The sequence below is a fragment of the Tachysurus fulvidraco genome, chromosome 3, assembly GCF_022655615.1.
Source record: "Tachysurus fulvidraco isolate hzauxx_2018 chromosome 3, HZAU_PFXX_2.0, whole genome shotgun sequence".
Classification (NCBI taxonomy): Eukaryota; Metazoa; Chordata; class Actinopteri; order Siluriformes; family Bagridae; genus Tachysurus; species Tachysurus fulvidraco.
In genome coordinates this window covers 27467984-27487194 of record NC_062520.1, presented here as the reverse complement: position 1 = coordinate 27487194, position 19211 = coordinate 27467984, and the positions used below count along the sequence as shown (strand labels likewise).

At 40.3% G+C, this 19211-nt stretch overlaps 1 protein-coding gene and 1 long non-coding RNA gene across 4 annotated transcripts; both read right to left on the bottom strand.

The window, feature by feature from the left end:
• Nucleotides 1–1822: 1822 nt before the first annotated feature.
• On the bottom strand, nucleotides 1823–14994 carry LOC113647348 (zinc finger protein ZFAT). 3 transcript variants are annotated; one of them, XM_027154042.2, is made up of 17 exons: nucleotides 14892–14994; nucleotides 14767–14794; nucleotides 12007–12153; nucleotides 11609–11866; nucleotides 11322–11501; nucleotides 11104–11251; nucleotides 9041–10359; nucleotides 8706–8938; nucleotides 8538–8622; nucleotides 8291–8440; nucleotides 7899–8072; nucleotides 6152–6240; nucleotides 5823–5961; nucleotides 5568–5674; nucleotides 4734–4854; nucleotides 4513–4658; nucleotides 1823–2807 (listed from the first exon to the last, which is right to left on the bottom strand). In XM_027154042.2, the coding sequence occupies exons 2-17, from the start codon at nucleotides 14783–14785 to the stop codon at nucleotides 2583–2585; spliced, it is 3540 nt and encodes a 1179-aa protein (XP_027009843.2). In that variant the 5' UTR covers nucleotides 14786–14794; nucleotides 14892–14994; the 3' UTR covers nucleotides 1823–2582. The 3 variants fall into 3 exon arrangements, with proteins under 3 accessions (XP_027009843.2, XP_047667524.1, XP_047667523.1); XM_047811568.1 differs by lacking the exon at nucleotides 14767–14794 and having other exon boundaries at nucleotides 14892–14977; XM_047811567.1 differs by having other exon boundaries at nucleotides 14692–14941.
• Nucleotides 14995–16377: 1383 nt separating this feature from the next.
• Nucleotides 16378–18001, bottom strand: LOC125140882. The gene is made up of 2 exons (XR_007140188.1): nucleotides 16709–18001; nucleotides 16378–16595 (listed from the first exon to the last, which is right to left on the bottom strand). It is a non-coding gene; the product is annotated as an uncharacterized LOC125140882 (long non-coding RNA).
• Nucleotides 18002–19211: the final 1210 nt, after the last annotated feature.

Here is a 19211-nt window from a genome sequence, read left to right as displayed (position 1 = left end):
GAGTTTGTCTCGGGCAGCTAGCTGGTTTTCTGCTAGGGATGTCCGTGGTTTTATGGTAAGAATTCTCAAATCCTTTTCCTCCTTAAGGGCAATTTCCAAACAACTAAAGATACCATGAGCAGCTTTATAAAAAATGTATATAACATCTGGCAGGACAATAATCCTAAAGCTACATCCACCGTTGCCATAAAATCCTTAAAGGCATTAAAGTATTTCATGCATTTCAGCAATTTCACCTGATCTGAATCCTGAACATTTCTCAACTAAGTGAAGGCTCCACAATGCTGACCGAGTTCCACCAGTTCTGTCAGGAGGAATGAGCACAAACTCTGGAGATGTATTATGTGAAGCCGGTGGAAGTTTACTCTCAAGCAATTAAAAGGCTGTGCTACAAATATTGCAGGGAAACTTTTGAAAAAATGAAAATCTGACAAATGAAAGCTGTTTCTCATTCATCTTCTACCGCTTATCCGAACTTCTCGTGTCACGTGGAGCCTGTGCCAGGCTATCTCAGGCGTCATCGGGTATCAAGGCAGGATACACCCTGGATGGAGTGCCAACCCATCACAGGGCACACACACACACACACACTCTCATTCACTCACACACTCTGGACAATTTTCCAGAGATGCCAATCAACCTACCATGCATGTCTTTGGACCGGAGGAGGAAACCGGAGTACCCGGAGGAAACCCCCGAGGCACGGGGAGAACATGCAAACTCCACATACACAAGGCAGAGGTGGGAATCGAACCCCCAACCCTGGAGGTGTGAAGCGAACGTGCTAACCACTAAGCCACCGTGCACCGGAAAGCTGAATTAATTTTTATTATGATGAGCTATTATGGAAATTGTCTTAACACGGGAAGTGTGTGGAATTCTCTTTAGCCTAATGAAGTCTTTTTAGAAAGTGGGAAGAAACCCACATGTACACAAAGAAAGAGGTGTGAACCCCAGCCCCTGAAGCTGTGAGGTGTCACTGCTGCCCACCGCATCACTTAACTACCTAAATTATGAACTGATTATAACAGAATTATGATATTATGTGCTACATACATAAAAATCTTTTATTAAGTACAATCATGTGTATTAAAAGCATAACTTGAAAGCATACGGCATGTACATACTTCTGACTAAGTTGTCAGGCTTTTCTTATTTTAGAAGCCCAACAAGAACAGAAGTAAAAATGTTTATTTACTTAATAAATTCAACCGGATCGTCAAAGCAAATTAGACAGATATAAGTGACTTTAGATCAAAAATTCTATATAACAGTATGTTTCTCATTTATTAAGTGAATTTCGAATTAAATGCCCTTTGATTTCCTTTATTCCTCAACCACTTTATTAGAAACACATGCACACTTGGATCGTCCAGTCAGCTAATCATGTTCCGATGAAGCTAGCATGAATGCTCATGCCTGATGATCTCCAGGAACAAAACTATAGTGTTTAGAGTTTACACAGAACGGTACTTAAGTGGACTGTTCACTTAATATCTATGTATCCCACCTCTCGAAGGTGCCAGTGTAATGAGATAATAATGTTATTCACTTCACCTCTCAGTGGTTTTAAATGGTATGGCTAAACAGAATATCTCACCAAAAGCAAAAAAAAAAAAAAAAGGAAACAGCCTTTATATCAGCAAGACCAATGTTATATGTTAATGGGATTAAAAATATACGGTATCATGCGAAAGAAAAAAAAAAACAGTTCCCCTGGTTAAAATGTCATTTAATTTCATGTAAGATAATTAGTTACATGCTTGTGTATCTGGAAGATTCAGTGGCAAAATGTTAAAGAATTAAGTGCTTTAAGGTGAGCTGGTGTAAAAATACTAAACAACGTGGTGTTTTATTCCATTTATACCACAGCGATATGCCAATGATTTTAGTGATTGATTTAGTAAAGCATCACGTTATCAATTTTTGAACTATTCACAGTTACATTTAATGTTATGGAACAAGAGAGTTCCTGTTATTACTTAAATTAAAACAGCTAGAAATTGCCATACTTCTCCAACCATGCGTTCTTTCCCACACCAGCCTCTCTCTCATCTCTTTCGATGTTAATAAGGACAACACAGCTTGGTCATGTTACCAAATCAACACAAACACAAAATCCTCTGTCTTCTAGACTTTCGTGTGTCATAAAAGATTACAGAAAACTTCATATCAATGATAATATGCTTTTAATATCGATTTATATGAACCATATAGCCATACTAGTGAGCAGCGCTGTGGTATAACGTCAGATCACACACATTCTGCCTGTAACTCGATTTAAAAAATTCAAGCTCAGATTCTAGTGAATCAGATTAAAGTCATATTACTGTACCTCAGGTACAGATGATGTAGCAAACAAATCAATTCAATGGCATTGAAACCCATCAAAATCACCGTAGTATAAAAAGCTACAGAAGAATAAAGAGGATTTTCAGCAGTACTGTTTATCTCTGAAAAACAAGTTTTTGAGTCCTGTATGCAACTCCAGCTTCGATCTTTGTTGACTGCAAGCTGGTGAGCTAAAGCATATACGATGTATTTTCTACATCTTTCCACTTGTACAGCCTTCTGAAAGGTCTTTAGGTCACCTCTGTAGTACTCTCTTCAGTCTGAACAGCCTCCTGAACATAGACAATGAACTGGGAAGCATCCTCTCCCTGCGTGTACACCGTGACTGTCTTGATGCCTTCCACGTCGTCTGAGGACACCACCAGGTGATGCTCTTCTCCCAGACCCACGGTGGCCTGCTGCAGGGCATCATGGATCATCATGGCATGGTCAGTTTGCTGCTCCTCCTCTGTAACCTAGTATCATAAAGAGTTTGAGCTGATTAAAGTCCTAAAAAAGTGCCATAGTGCCCCAAAATATTATCTATAATGGTTTCTCACTACACTAAAATTTTTTCTCAACTGCCTCTGAAAATTATATGTAAAGATACAAAAAGATGAACAGAATGCAAAACCCAACACCCCCTTTCACATAATATGGCCATCTACTATCTCCCACCCAACAGTCAGCTCTCATCCCAGAGAGCATGGGCAATTTTCCCTCCAGACATTGCTGGGATTTGCTCACCTGATGACACTTAGGAGTATGACACGCTGTTCCCTGACTGGGAGTTGTAGCCAGGATGCAGTGGTGAATGCAGCAAATATTGAACACTAAATCACCCGAGTGAAATAGTGAAAAAGTGAAATAGGATTTTTTTTTTTTACCTCCTGACCAATTTGGATGGAAACAAGATAGACACATAGAACAAACCCTTGGAAGATCATGAATATAACGAGATTCACAACATCATAATGGATATTCGTGGATTTGCTTCAGTTTACCGGTCATGGCTTCTGTTGATTTTCTGCCTTCCAAGCAATAACAAAGGCAAACAACCTTCTCTCCACAGTTAAGACAACCTTTGTTCCATCTAGATTATCGATTACAATAAACCCAATGTAGGTAACTAGTTAGGCTAACTATAAATATTATCATACCACAAAAGACACTCTAGGGGAAAAGGGCAAGTGTGAAAACAGCCTATGAGAAAATGCAATATCATTATTTATAGGGAAGCATTATACACCTCCACCAAATACTGACTTCATACTGACTTGTAAAGAGTTCCTTCATCAGAACTACTTGGTAAAATACACTGCTGTAAAATATCTTGTGCCCTTTTTCCACCGAGGCAGTTCAACAGTTTCAACACCCAAAGCACCGGCTCTGAACCAGGAAAAGAGGTTCTTAAGTAGCACCAAAACGTTGCTGGTCTAGACCTAAGAACCACTTGCGTCAGGGGCTGTGGGCGGGGCTGTGTGTATGTGTGTGTGGGGGGGCTGTTAGCACCTTTGATAATGTACCTTAAGTATACTAATGTTTCATACACTTTAACTTTACCGCAATATGATCAGTTATCAACACACGTGATAGTAGGTAGCTACATGCTAAGTGTTTGTGTTTGCCGCTGCTGTGCTAACGTTGCTGTGTAACATGACATGTATACAGTGATGGCAGACTCGGCTCTGTGACGGCTCTCTAACCGATGGAATCAAACCGGTTCTTAGAAGGATCGCTAGTGGAACCAACTTTGAACCAGCACCAGCACTAGCTCTGAACCAGCACCCGGTTCTTTTTGGTGGAAAAGGGGTAATGGATGCTGTGAGACAGCTTGTAACAAACAAGCTACACAAGGCAAAAGCTGTTGCCATTCTTAGTGAGCTCTTTATTGATGCTATTTTCACATCCACAGCTTTAACAGAACGTTTGTTCGAAACACTCTAACACTTGTGTGGTAGCCTAGTTGCTAAGGTTGTGGACTACCAGATGGAAGGTTGTCAGTTGCCACCAAGCTCCCACTGCTGGGCCCCTCAGCAAGGCCCTTAACCCTCAGTTGTATAAAATGAGATATCTGGATAAAGTCATCTGCCAAACAGTGTAAATGTAAAACTCTTGGGTTTTTCCATTCAGTACTGAAAAACTCTGTAGCATCTCCTGTTTGTAAGCAGCTAGACTTGCCTGCTCCACCACTGTGACTGTACCAGGCGCCATGGCAACCACAGAGGCCACGGTGTCGGGGTTCTCCGTGCCGAGCTCGATTATCTGCTGGAGAATGTTAACCGACGCTGGATCCAGTCTGTCTGTAGCTGTTGCCGAGACGACGCCTACGAAACAGAAACAAAGTTGTTGCACATTTCACTGAATATTTGTCAGCCACATCTTTATGTCCTGTTACACACCATTCTGTGTGTTAAAGCGAAGGTTCTGCAGCACTGAGACCGCAGCCTCTGTTCCCTGCACGTCCTCCGTCTCAGCGATTTGAAGATACTGTGTGTTTGGTTCCTCTGCTGATTCTACAACCTGAACAAGCAGAAGAGATAAGGATCATTCACCGCACTCTAATACTACAATTATCATTATTTATCTAAAACTACTATTATTAAAGGTGCGGTGCACGATGCTTGAAAGCCAATGTTGACATTTGAAATCACCAAAACAAACACGCCCCTAACCCATAAAGGTGTCACCCCTGTTTTGATAGCTCCGCCCCACACATACATATGTAACCTAAGCAACTATTATGGTGGGGGCAGCTGGCCGAAAGGGGAAAGCTGATCCTATATTAACGGTTCCTGCTTCTTGCCTTATCGTAAGCCTTTCTTCACTTTTCGTTTATATCCGCCATGTCAATGTTTCAATCACTTTCTGCTAATGTCACACATGTGCACTGAACACTCTCTCCGCCGCATATTGACAAGACTCGCCCCTTTCTGCTCATTGGCTACATGTTTGTTTTGTCTCTCGGCCCGGCTCGGTTTTCTAAAGCGTTTCTCAAACAACGTGCACCCCACCTTTAACTACTAAACTATTATTAAAAAAAACAATAAAAATAAATCCTCAATGAATCCAATATTGTTTATTGCTTTTAGATTTTTTTAAGCTACTTCTGACTGATTACTGCTACATCATATACTGCACGTATACGTTGTGTAAATGCACGCGTGCGCTATATGAGGGACGTTTTTGAGAGATTGCTGCTGCTAGTGAAGTCAAAGCTGTTTGTATTTGCTCACCTCCCACTGATTCTCAACGACTTTGAGTCCATGCTTGCACTTCAAGTGTCTGTTCATTTCCCATTTGGTTCCATAAACATAGTTACAAACCGGACACTTCACTCCACCTGCAGATATACGAACCAAAGGCGTTACACCTCGCTGCACCTCAGTCGGGAGAGACTCGGTGAGAGACTTCTCACATTTTATTGTACTACAGTTTTAGTACATTTTCTAATAACAACTCTGAACTGAAAAGGAAACATAGAAACAGACCTTGCTCTATTACAGTCTCTGATGTAGGTGTTCCAGGACCTGTGTTGCTGTACTGCTCCCCTGGATGCTTCTTGTTATAGTGTCTTTTAAGTGAACCTGAGATGTTGCACGAGTAGTGGCAGTGTGTGCAACGGAATGGCTGAAAAGACATGAAGTCATGTCACAAACCCGAACGCTCGATGACATACATTTTTATACATTGTGTGATTTTATTGTGAACAAAATGATGTGTCACTGATCATCAACACGCTGATTGCTGGATTATGAAAATTGTTGATCCGACTTGCATATGGAAAAATGCATGCTGGGAAAAGTCCACTGTATTTTACCTTAAAGGAGACGTGCTGTTCCATGTGGCGGAGGAGCTGTGGCTTCTGGGCTGCGGTGAAAGTACACTCGGTACATTTGAACTGCTTACCTACGGCAGCGGGAAACAGAAGCAGATTCATTCAGAATAGCGTTAACCATTAACACTTCACTTTAAGTCTTCTAAGTAAACCCAGGCAGAACGGAAGAAAGGACAGAATCCATTCTGAGTGTTTTAAGACTTCGACGTGTTTATCTCCACCATATATCCAGAGAACTTCCTTGTGTCCGTCTTGTCAAATGCCTTCTTACAGATAGGACACACAAAGCTCTTCTTCTTCATGTCCTCATCTAACACCCCCATATATCTCCTCTTTGGCCTTCCTCTTGTCCTCTTACCTGGTAGCTCCATCTCCAACATCCTTCTACCAATATAACCATCTCCCTCCTCTGTACATGTCCAAACCATCTCAATCTATCCTCTCTGTCCTCGTCCCCAAAACAGACAACCTGTGCTCTCTCTCTGATGTGCTCGTTCCTAATCCTGTCCATCCTCATCCCTCCTAAAGAGAACCTTAACATCTCTGCTATCTTCATCTCTGCCTCATGTCTTTTCCTCACAATCTCCTCACATCTTTTCCACAATTCCATCGCAAGTAAACTGAGATTAATTAGCCTATTATATCCAAATTGTACCAAGTCACCTCCTTTTCACAAACATATAAAAAACACATTTTGTTAAATATTAAAAATGATTATGTCTCATTCTAGATACTTTTGCTCACTTCTGGCTTGACGTTGTCTTATGTATTAGTAACATATTATATTACTTATTTCTAGAATGAAGCAATACTATCCACCATTAGAATAAAACAAATTAAACCGGTCTTATTATTGACTGAGTGAAAACATTAGAACATTAGATACAGTTTCCTTTATACTAAGATATCTGTACTTCATCCATGTTCCCTATACTGATCATTGTTATGTTGTAGCCAACATTCATACATTGAAATGAGGTCAATCTCTCCCTGTAGATCTGTTCGAGAAAAGGTTTATGTTAAAGAAACCTTCTTCTTTCGGCTTTACCCTTCAGGGTCAGGGGTCGCCACAGCGAATCATCTCTCTCCACCTATCCCTATCTTCTGCATCCTCAACACTTGCACCAACTAGCTTCATATCCTCATTTATTACATCCATATACCTCCTCTTTGGCCTTCCTCTTTGCCTCCTGCCTGGCAGCTCCATGTCCAACATCCTATTACCAATATACTCACTCTCCCTCCTCCAAACCATCTTAATCTGACATCCCTAACTTTGTCCCCCAAACCTCCAACATGAGCTGTCCCTCTTATGTACTCGTTCCTAATCCTGTCCAATCTCGTCACTCCCAAAGAGAACCTCAACATCTTCGGCTCGGCTACCTCTAGCTCAGACTCCTGTCTCTAAACCATACAGCATGGCCGGTCTCACCACTGTACCCTGTACACCTTTCCTCTTGATTCTCGCTGATATTTTCCTATCAAACAGAACTCCTGACACCTTTCTCCACCCACTCCAACCTGCCTGCACTCGCTTCTTTACCTCTTTCCCACTCTCTCCATTACTCTGCACTGTTGACCCCAAGTACCTAAACTCCTGTACCTTCTTCACCTCTTCACCCTGTAACCTTACTGTTCCACTTCCCTCCCTTTCCTTCACACACACACGTACTCAGTCTTACTACGACTGACTCTCAGCAAACGATAAAAAAAATAAACGGTGGTTCACCGTCAGCCGAGTGCATGAGTTTGTGGCTCTTTAGCGTGCACTTGGACTTGAACTTCTTCCCACACATATCACACAGGTGGGTCTTCTCCGTGTTGTGCCTGTTGAAATGAGCCTTCAGGTTGCTTTTGCTGCGTGAGGCGTAATCACACAACGAGCATTTATATGGTTTTACTCCTGTAGGTGGGAAACAACAAAAAAGGGTGTTTTTTTGAAGGGTGTATTACAGGTGGATTTCAAACATAGCCGATAAGGGAAAAAAATTAACATACTGTATACGTTCACGGAGATTTTTAAACAAAACATAAAGAAAATTTTGCTGTTTTGGTGGAAAAAGATGATATTTTCTGAGTTTGCACCTACACTTGTGAGATTTCTGTTATTTATTAGCTCACCTTCATGAGCCCAGATGTGCTGCTGCATGTCGGTTCCATTTTTTGTGAAGTAGCAGTCGCAGTACGGACACTTTAAGGCTCGTTTTCCTATCACACCTTTTAAATGGGCACGTATTCCCAGTGACTCTAAAGTGTATGTTAGTGATGTGTCTAAACAGGAAAAACACTTTAAAAACACAATTCTTCATAAAAAACATAGACGGAGAAAAGAGAAAAAAATTCCCAGAGACTTTTTTTTTTTTTTTACCTGGATGGATGGATCTGATATGATGCTTAATTTTGTCTTCAGGAAATGCACTCTTACAGAGGGGACACACAAAGCTCTTCTTAACCTTAAAAAAAAAAGTCAAATCAATGAATTAAACTCAAGATCTATTGATTTTTTATTCCCCAGATAAATATCCTTTGTACTCACAATTTCTACGTGAGTTTTAACATGAGCCTGCAGCTTGTATTTGTCAGGTGTAGAGTACTGGCATCCTTCTATATAGCACTTGAGGAGGACGTTACTGTGTCTCTGGATTACGTGACGCTTCAGGCTGTTTTTAGTAATGGAAGAGTAATTGCACTGGGAACAGTAATGCAGATGTTCTCCTGTATGTGTTCTTACGTGCATGTTGTAGTGCACCTGATACCAGAACAGCTTACCTATAATAAAAAAAACAGAGTTAAGATGCGTTGAAAACAAAGAAGAGACATGTTGAAAAAAAACAAGAACAACCAGGAAACATTCTGTATATACAAGATTACCACAGTATTCACACTCCAGATCTCCGTAGACTTTCCGTATTCTCTCAAAAACATCCATGTTTAGATTTCTTTTCTGCATTTGTTCTAAAATCTGCACAAACGCTGATTTTTCTTCTGCTTGTGTGGTTGCCAGATCCTCCGTACCACTAGGGGGAGGGCTGCTTGGAGTAACACTGGACTCAGTCTGAGGAACCATCATTTCTGTAGTGGCATTTTCTGACAGCACTGGTGTCTGTGATGGGGGCAAATTTGTACTGCGTTCACCAGAATTATTCAGTTCTGTTACACTAGACTCCACGTTTGGCAAATTATCCTGCAGTTGTTCTTTGTCGAGTAAATCCTCAGAAACTCCGCCATGCAGTTGTGCTTCCTCAGCTGCGTTGATGTCAATAACCGGACAGTTGTTGATCTCTGTTGAAGCTATGTCCTCTTGGGGACCATGTACCGTTTCCTGTGTAGCTAAACTACCAGGACCTTGACACTCCTCTACACTGTCCATTTCAGTAGCAAGCACTTCCTGTGCATTGAGGAGGGACAGCTCTTTGCTGATCTCCAGCTCGTCTTGTCTCAGCATGTCCTGCTGGATGTCATCCCCAGGTTTCAACAGGCAGAAACTGCTCTGGATACAATCAGCGAAAGTCGTGGCTTCATCCATCCCTGGATGGGACTCACTGAGGTGCAACTTGAGGCGAACGGTACTGACAAACTTCTGCTGGCAAACTGAGCACATATACACAAAGGGATGCTTTCTAACATGAGCCTGAAGAGCTTGAAACTTTGTACAGCCGTGATCACACAACTCGCAGCCGTAAGGTCGGTTGCTTCCGTGGACCATCAGATGGCGATCTCGCTCTAACTTGTACTTGAATTTACGGTCGCAGACATGACAGTCGTAGAGCAGCTGCCGTTTGCCTTCTCGGGTTTGGAGACGGTACTTGTTGTAAGAGTCCTTGACTTTCCCGTCTTCCATGTCGTGGCTCTCTCGGATGTGCTTCAGCAAGTTCTTGACGTCGGAGTACTTCTTCTTGCAGAAGCGGCAGTGCTGCTTGATTTTCTGGTGCACCCTCTCCACGTGCACTTTTAGGTGACCCTTGCTCAAACAGTTAAATGAGCAGTGCTCACAGCTAAACTTTTCCCCGGTGTGCTTCCTCATATGGACGCTGAGATTGGCCTTGATAGCGCTGGCGTAGTCACACAGGCTGCATTTAAAAGGCTTCTCGTTGGTGTGGATTCGCAAGTGAGCCTGAAGGGAATGTTTAAATTTGAAAACCTTGTTGCAGTATTCACAGGTGAAAATTTTCAGCTGGGTCTGCCCTATCCTGTGGAAAAAGACAGTGGGGGAAAAAAATCAAACATCTGATGGGTAACAGCTTAAATGAGTTACAGACACAGCGGCTGTACACGGGAAGTCGTGGCCTAATAGTTAGAGAGTTTGACTCCTAACCCTAAGGTTGTGGGTTCAAGTCTTGGGCCAGCATTACCACGACTGAGGTGCCCTTGAGCAAGGCACCGAATCCCCCCTCAACTGCTCCCTGGGCGCCGGAGCATAAATGGCTGCCCACTGCTCTGGGTGTGTGTTCACGGTGTGTGTGTGTTCACATGGGTTAAATGCAGAGAACGAATTCTGAGTATGGGTCACCGTACTTAGCTGTACGTCACGTCACTTCACTTCACTTCAACGCGATAAATATTAGGGTGGAGCACGTGACAAAATGTCAGGACACTGGGCATTTGCTAATTATTTATGATCTGTCTACCCTCTTCCACATACAGACACCCCTGATTGGCTAGTGTTGCTGTGACGGACAGGTGAGAGAGTACACCATCACTCCTATGCATAGAACAAGACCGGTTTTTGCTCTCTTAGCTTAATGGTTAGAGAGTCTGACTCCTAACCCTAAGGTTGTGGGTTTGAGTCTCGGGCCCTCCACGAATGATAAAAGAATGAAAGAAACTTTTCAGCCACTGGGAGTGACAGCATAGGACACAATTTGGCAATGTTTTTTTTAAAATAAAAGAATGATGTTTTTACAGTGTTCTGAACATGGGGCACATGGGTGTACCTGTTCGATTTCAGAGGCACTTCATAAGCAGCTTGTTGTATGGCATATTCTTGGTATCCTTTCTTTTGCATGGACTCTCCTGCAGATTCTTCAGGTAGCATAACCGCCTCAGCTGGAGCAGCTTCAATGGGGACTATTTTTATAGTGCCTGCAATACAACAACGCCTTGATAAGACTGGGTCTATGGTCAGTTTTAAAGCTGTATGATAATATCTCACCAGGAATGGCTTCATGTGCTGCAAGAACCACGTTGACGATGGGGTTTTTGGTGCAGCCTGTTGAGTCGGGGTCCTTTACACTAGAAGCCTTGTCTGCTTTTAATGGTCTGGCCTTCTTTGGTGAGCATTCTACATCTGTGTCTTCTTCTTCTATGACCTCAGTAAGATTAATGTCCTCACCTGGGTGAGAAGAGAGTTAATGATCTCATGTACTCAAAAGACGGTTGTATTCAGGTTTCTGGTGGTTAACATGGTTTTATGAGAACAAAGACCAGAAAGACTCTTACTGTGAAAGTCATCCTCATCTTTCAGCTCTGCGAAACAGATGTGTTTGGAAATTTGACGTTTGTTGCTGAATTTGCGTTGGCATTTCTTGCACTCCAAACCAGTGCCATCTTCAGTGTGCTGGGTATTAACTGGAGATTCAGACAGCACATCACAATCATCCTTCTTCGACTGACTGGAAATTTGGTTAGGCCCCGGTACATCTGCTTGGGCTTTCTTAGTAGATCCCTTTGGTCTACCTCTTTTTCTCTTTATGACCGCTACAAAAAAATGTAAGTTAGTATAGATGCAATAATAATAATGAATGTTAAATAAAAGGTGAAAAATCGTTACATCTATTATGGATCTGGTGTGAAACAGCATGAGGTTCTTACAGATATCGAGGCGTTCGATGACGTACCTGGTACATGTAAAGGTTTGAGTGGAATTATAAAGTCCTCAGCAGCTCCATCTTCGTCACTATGTTTCTCAAGTACATGAGACTGGAGTTGTGATTTGTTAGGAGAGAACAGGTTGCATATTTTACACATGAAGACTGAAGATCCCTCTGTAAATACAAACAGCCACCATGTGAAAAATGCTTAAATAAAGTTAAATAGAAAGACAAGAGAGACTTCATGAATCCTAAAGCACTAAAGTCACAGTAACATTGCCGGTTACACCGATTTATTAACACCACCAGATTCAGACATGGAAAAGCTGAAAAAAGTAAGTAATAGTGTCTCCAAAAATGTAGCCGATATTCATTTCTTTCTCCTCCTACACTGTCTGGAGGAACAGCTTTATTTATCCTCCATCTCACTACTAATCACCTATCAGACATAAAGCACAGGAGCTACACTGCTGAAATTGTGTCGTCCTACAGATATCTTCTTGTCCATTGTTCTTAAGGGTGTTCAGATCATCACCGAGATCATTTGAGAAATGAAGGAGTCTGAGGAAGAACTGATTATATTTCATACTGACATGTATTCACTCTGCTACTTTCTAACTTTGATAAAGATGCTGTTGTGTCGTGTCTTTTTCTTACAAGCAGATGGTGAGCTCAATTATTATTCTCCAATAAACCAGATGAGAAAACGTTCTGCTGCAGGCCATGTTTGGTGAACATGTTTGCAGTGTTAACAGTAACAACTGTTTGGGGTTACAAGCGATTCATCCGTCATCGTTTGGCCCGTAACGTAACATATCTCACAGAGCAGTGTTCCAAGCTCACCTCAACAATAACAGTACAATAGATGTTTTTATTTTAAAACCAAAGAAGGAAATGCTCTCGACATGTCATATCATATCATAATGTAATAATAAAGTAATATTAATACATTTTATTTAAAAGGTGCCTTTCAGGGCACTCAAGGACACCGTACAGTTGAGTGGTGATGATAAAATCACCATAAGAGAGTTATCAACAGAAAGTGAGAAACTGTTAGATTTTGACAAATTAGATTTGGTACCAACAAGGCAAACTTCTGTTTTGTCAATATTCAGCTTGAGAAAGTTACGTGAAAACCAGGATTTAATCTCTTCTAAGCAGCCCAAAAGAGAGGAGGAAAGAAGGGTAGAATTTGGCTTAGAGGACAAATAAAGCTGGGTGTCGTCAGCATAGCAATGAAAACTGATGCCATATTTCCTAAAAATGTTACAGAATGGTAGTAAATAAATAATAAATAAAACAGGGCCCAAAACAGAGCCTTGAGGGACACCAGCTGTAACAGGTGAAACATATGATCTAAAATTTTTAAGTTGAAAAAATCAAGTGCACCCAGAGAGATAATATCTGAACCAACTAAGAGGGACACCGGTAATTCCAACAGAGAGTAATCTATCTAAGAGAACTTGATGAGAAATTGCCTCATCAAGTCTCATTAAATCGAGTAGAATAAGTAGGTATGGTTAAAAGTCCAGAATCGGCTGACGTCAGCAGATCATTAACAACTTTTACCATAGCAGTCTCAGTACTATGCAAAGGTCGAAAACCAGATTATAATTTTTCAAACAGGCTATTTTTAGAGATGGGATTGAACCTGAGATGCAACAACTTTTTCCAAAATTTGGAAAACGAACGTATTTGGATTAGAACTTCACCTTTCCTCTGGAGCGTCTGATTCGACTGAACAGGTTTGTGGTTTGATTTGCTGATCACTGATCATTAGTCTGAGAGCTGTTGGGGATGTTTCTTGTGTCTTCGTGTCTTTTTCTTACAAGCAGATGGTGAGCTCAATTATTATTCTCCAATAAACCAGATGAGAAAACGTTCTGCTGTAGGCCATGTTTGGTGAACATGTTTGCAGTGTTAACAGTAACAACTGTTTGGGGTTACAAGCGATTCATCCGTCATCGTTTCGCCCGTAACGTAACATATCTCTCTTTAAAAAAAATCTTTAGCTCATTATCAGGATTTGAAGTCATGGTTTAGGAAATATCCGTAAGCTATTTTGCATCAGGTGTTTGAGTAGCTGGGGTTTTTGTTTAGTTTGTTTGTTTAATACAGATATCCAGGTCATTTTGTCACTTATCTAACAAGCTTCATTGGGTTTCAAGCATCCTGAGTCATTCAAAACATCAACAATTCAGTCAGGATTAGGTGTTTGGTGTAAAGTGTCGAATGAAAACAATACAAAACAGACATTAATAACTTTTACTGTATTATGGTCCAGACATGGATGATATCTCGTTTCTTTATGGGAGAATGAAACACTTTAGTTTCTACTGTGGTGTAATTTCCTGCAGATGAGCTCAGAGTTCATAATTTACAGTATGTTTCGATTACTAAACAATTAAACACGTTTCCTGTGTGACAATAAACCGAACGTGGCGCTACAGAACACCGATATTTAGCATTATGCTAATTAGCCGCAGGGTTTACAGCAAGTCAGCTGGAGTGAGTTTGTTTACTGAATATTAGTTTCGAGACGAATTTGTTTATGAACTGAACTGAATCATTAAAACAGCTGTAAAAAAAAACAGTGAGCGTGTAAAGAGTTAAAAATAAGAAGCAAGCACTGTTAAAGCAAGACAAGAATGAAACAGTGCCATGATTAATTAATTCACCAACTTTAGGAGGTGAAGTTACTGCTAGTTTTACCTGCTTCCTGCTCATCACATCATCGGCATTAGCTGTTTCTTTTCATTACTGTAAACCAAAACGCTTTCTGCCTACCTGCTCGTGCTGGGTCCATGCTTCTGAACTAAACCAGCGGTCCAAAAAACAACAGAAGATTCTTATTTGTATTCATGGCTCCAAAAAAAGACATTTTAAGTGGAATTTATTGTATTAAAAATTACTTTAGCAGGCGTTTATGGCGAATCTGCGACATCATACATGGCGGTTTGAGTTCGAGGAGAATGGAGCGCGTTTCGGTGACAGCGCCACCTGGCGGTCTGGAGGTTAGTCTGTGTAAATACAGCTCCAAGTGCATCATCATCTGATATGATCAGGTTTCTGCTTCTAATTGTAAACTTTTTTTTTTGCTTTTTCTAACGTCTATAGTTCATCAGCACAATGCAGAAATGTAGTTTTCCTTTTTAACTCTTTCTACTCTTATTATGGTCCCTGAGAATAAGACTGTGACGTCACTATGTACCATATGGCCATGACTATGATCATTATATCCGAATTTTGTGGTCAGGTAAAAGAAACAATTTTGCATCCGTTTTATTATTGTATCTACTCAAGACTTTTTATGGAAAGATGTGGAAAATTATATTAGTAGAAAATTGGGTTGCGTGGTAGAAATGGGTGTATTTGATGTATTATTTTTATTATGAGAGAGATAATATGGAAAGTAATGAACATTATATTATACAGCTATTTATTGTATTAGGAAAGTACCATATACACAAAACAAAGTGGGCCCTTTGTAAACCAAATCTGTCCCATTTTATGAATGATTTCAAGTTATAAAGTACTGCTTTGGAAAAAGTAAAAAACAAAAAAGTTCAGAAAACATGTAATATTTTAAAATAATTAAATTTTTTGTACTTTTTTGTACTTCTCTGGTAACCTATGTGACTGATACCTCCTGTTCATGTGGCATTGAACAAAATATGTATTTTGGTGTTTGATGTCGTTATGAAATAAAAAAAAATATACTATATCATATCTAGCTCATACTAGATGGCTCATACAGTAACTTTTTTTGGTATGTTTTTAAGTAAGCTACCTTTTTTTTTATAAACATTCTTGGATTAACAAAGAATAAACAAAGATCACCAGAAAAGAATCCCAACTCATCTCTAAGGTATGAACTGTATAAAAGACGTTTAAATAAACAGAAAATGACTAGTTCTTAATGGAAATCTCTACAACATTTCACTGTGTTTAAATGCTAAAGGAAGTTTAAGAAAATTTAATTAAATTGCTGTGTATTGCTGCAGATCACAACAATATGCTCCATGCTACACCTGGACCTTTGCTTTTTTTTTTTTTTTTTAACTCATCTGCACTTCTATACAATTTTCCCAGCATACATAACTGGGAATTCTCATCACACGTGTGCAACCTTTTTCCACAATACCGGTTACATACACGAGTGTCTTGCTGTAAGTTGATTAATTAATTAAGATGATAATTATCTTCTGATTAATAACCTTAACCTTATTAAACAACCACCACAATAAAGTAACAGTTTGAAAGACTTTTAGTGCTTGTGGCTGGGGTTTTGCTTTCTTTAGTTTTTAAACTACTTGCACCTTATGCAAAACATATCTTGATCTAATATAGCTTTTGTGTTTTTACAGTCTTGACAACAAACTCAGCAGCCAACTGAGACACAGTAATAAATAAACTTTTATTCAGATTATCAGTCATACAAAGGTTCATCATACCGATTACGAGATTTATACAATTCTATGCGTTGCTATCCATTTCTTCCACAATCTGCATCACGGTGGTTTTCCAACCAGTCAAAGCAAACACCCTCCTCTCAGCGTTTCATCCACACTACAGCTGAGTGTAGGATGTTTACAGGGACTGCAGCTGGACTGTCACTAAACTTGCAACAGAGGCAAAAGGGCAAAAAGTACTTTATAACATATGCAACACTCACAAGAACTATTTGTTCTTTGTACAATTTGCACTTGACACAGGACAATCTGAGCACCTTGTCTCGCATTAAACAGCTTCTTCGTGTATTCAATCAAGTACGGATGATGACGACGACGTTGATGGTCAGTGGCAGCAAACATCCAACTGAAAGCTCAACACTTCACACACAGCTTCCAGTCGGGGATGTTTACAATCACAAACAACCGGCTCAGTTCACACACAATCAATACGTACAGCTGATGTTTCACACACAGAAAACAAAAGAAAAGAGCAGCAATAGATGGAGGAGTAAAGTGCAGTGTGGACTGCCCTCTACAGCGCAAAGAAGAGGAACAACACAAAGTCAGATACCAGTCTGCATTTAAACCGGGATCATGGTGAACATTTACACACTTCTACATGGTATAAAAAAAAAAAAAAAGATCAACCTGTAGGAGTTTATTATTCTGAAGCGTTTAGACTTTAATCTCTGTTTAGTTGACACTATTCGGGGTACACTCACACACTTGGCTACATCACTACCTGTGGAAAACCTTCTTGCAAAACATTCTTACCAAAGCCACATGTTAAGACGTAAAAAAAAAGCCAAACGTTACCGAAATAAAACTCAGGTTTGTCTGTCTATTTACATTAACTGCCCGGAAATATATTTAAACCTCATACACTCTCAGAAGAGAGAGACAGAGAGAGAGACAAAACACAACACACTAATACACATCTCCTGAACACACACGAAGCAAAGGCCAAGTTGTTTTTGTAGCAGTTACAAAGTTGGTCGAAGAGGAAGCTGACATGCTAACGGTGTCTGTACGAATACACACCGCGTCACAAAACGGCTGTAAACTTAGTTTTGTGAGAATTAAAGAGACGAAACTGAAAAAAAGCGAGTCGTTGTTGAACAGTAAAGTGTTTTAGCACACTTGCTAAAGACGGCTGAAAGTCATTGTGCTAATGAGCCCCAGTCAGATCCTAGCTAGCTAACGGCTAATCCACACACACACACACACACACACACACTTGTCCTTTCACTCTAATATACCTCGTTACATTCGCCTTCACTTCACTCGATAGCACTCAAAGCAGGTTACACTACACTTTATTACTCTTTTATTTCCTCCGGCTCTGGCTGACACAAATTCCGAGTCTCCGCCATTCCGCTTCCTTCCTTCCGTCTCTGTCGCTTGTCTTTAGTTTGACCTTTAGTTACCCGACAGCGCGCGACACCAATGTTGACGTAATTGTCATGGTAACAGGATCCCGCCTCGTACGTGCACATTCGTAATGTGCGCGTTCACGAGAGGACGAAAGGCGCTAAGGTTAAGGACACCTGGGGCTTCGTTCCAAACCGCATAGCGCGCACTAGTCTACTGCAGCATTCCAGAACGTCAGCACAGCTGCGCGGTCGCTCTGATAGTATTTTAGAAGGGCATTGGTGTGATTTGGGACGCGGCCCTGAAGAGAACAGTGAGGACAAACTCCTCTCCACATCAGCAAGTGCACTCAGATTCCTGCTCAAATTTCCTTTCCTTTACTGAGCATTACAAGAACACAATAATATAATATATAATAATATAATATAATATAATATAATATAATATAATATATATATATATGGCTTTTTTTTATTTTTTACAATATATAAAAAATGTACCAACATGCAGACGAACGTCTGCATGTTGGTACATTTTTTATATATTGTAAAAAATAAAAAAAATAAAAAAATAAAAAGCCACGCCCATAATCCCCCCTTCCACACAAACACAAACCACTGCTTCATGTATTAACATCATGCATTGTGGAATAAAGTGTCACAGCTTGAGAAAACAGGCCTTTCCTAATCAACACTCTTGTTATAAATAGACCAACCCAATGACGTGTGATCACTATAAAGCCTGGATATGTGATGGTTTATATTTGGCAGAGATTGGGGTCATTCATGAATGCACACAGCACTGGTTCTGATTCAATCCCATGTGCTACAAAGCAAAATTTTTATAAATACACATAGAGCAATTTACATACATGCAATTCAATTACATTTTATTTATATATTGCTTTAGCAATGGCAAAAAGCAACTCTACAGAAAGTACAGATATACAACTGAAAATGATCTCGACTGAGAAAGCCAGAGGCAACGGTGTCAAGGTAAAAGTCTCTGAGGTTACAAAAGGAAAACTCCATGAGAAAAAAACAGAAAGGATACCATCCTCATCTGAGGGACATCCAGATATAACTATATGCTATAAAGTCAAGCAGTGTTCGGTATGTTTAAAGGGAGTGTGAATATGAGAATCATTAGAGTTTACGTCCCTTACAACTGGAATTCTCTTGTATCTCCCGTATATAAAGTTAAATGTATTATAAATGATTTGCAGAAATTGGCATCTTTAGGTTGTCCATGGAAGAACATCCACAGCCAAATTGTCTGTGTGGTACCATCCATAGTAAACCCATGGTGATTTGTAAGCCATGCACAGCAGTGAGTGGTTCTCAGAGATAGAAAGACAGAGAGAGAGAGAGAGAGAGAGAGAGAGAGAGAGAGAGAGAGAGAGAGAGA

Coding starts and splice junctions, on each gene's coding strand:
- LOC113647348 (XM_027154042.2), bottom strand. Junction 5,962..6,151: donor AACAGCACGTCTCCTTTAAG/GTAAAATACAGT, acceptor ATGTCTTTTCAG/CCATTCCGTTGCACACACTG. Junction 4,855..5,567: donor TCGTTGAGAATCAGTGGGAG/GTGAGCAAATAC, acceptor CTGCTTGTTCAG/GTTGTAGAATCAGCAGAGGA.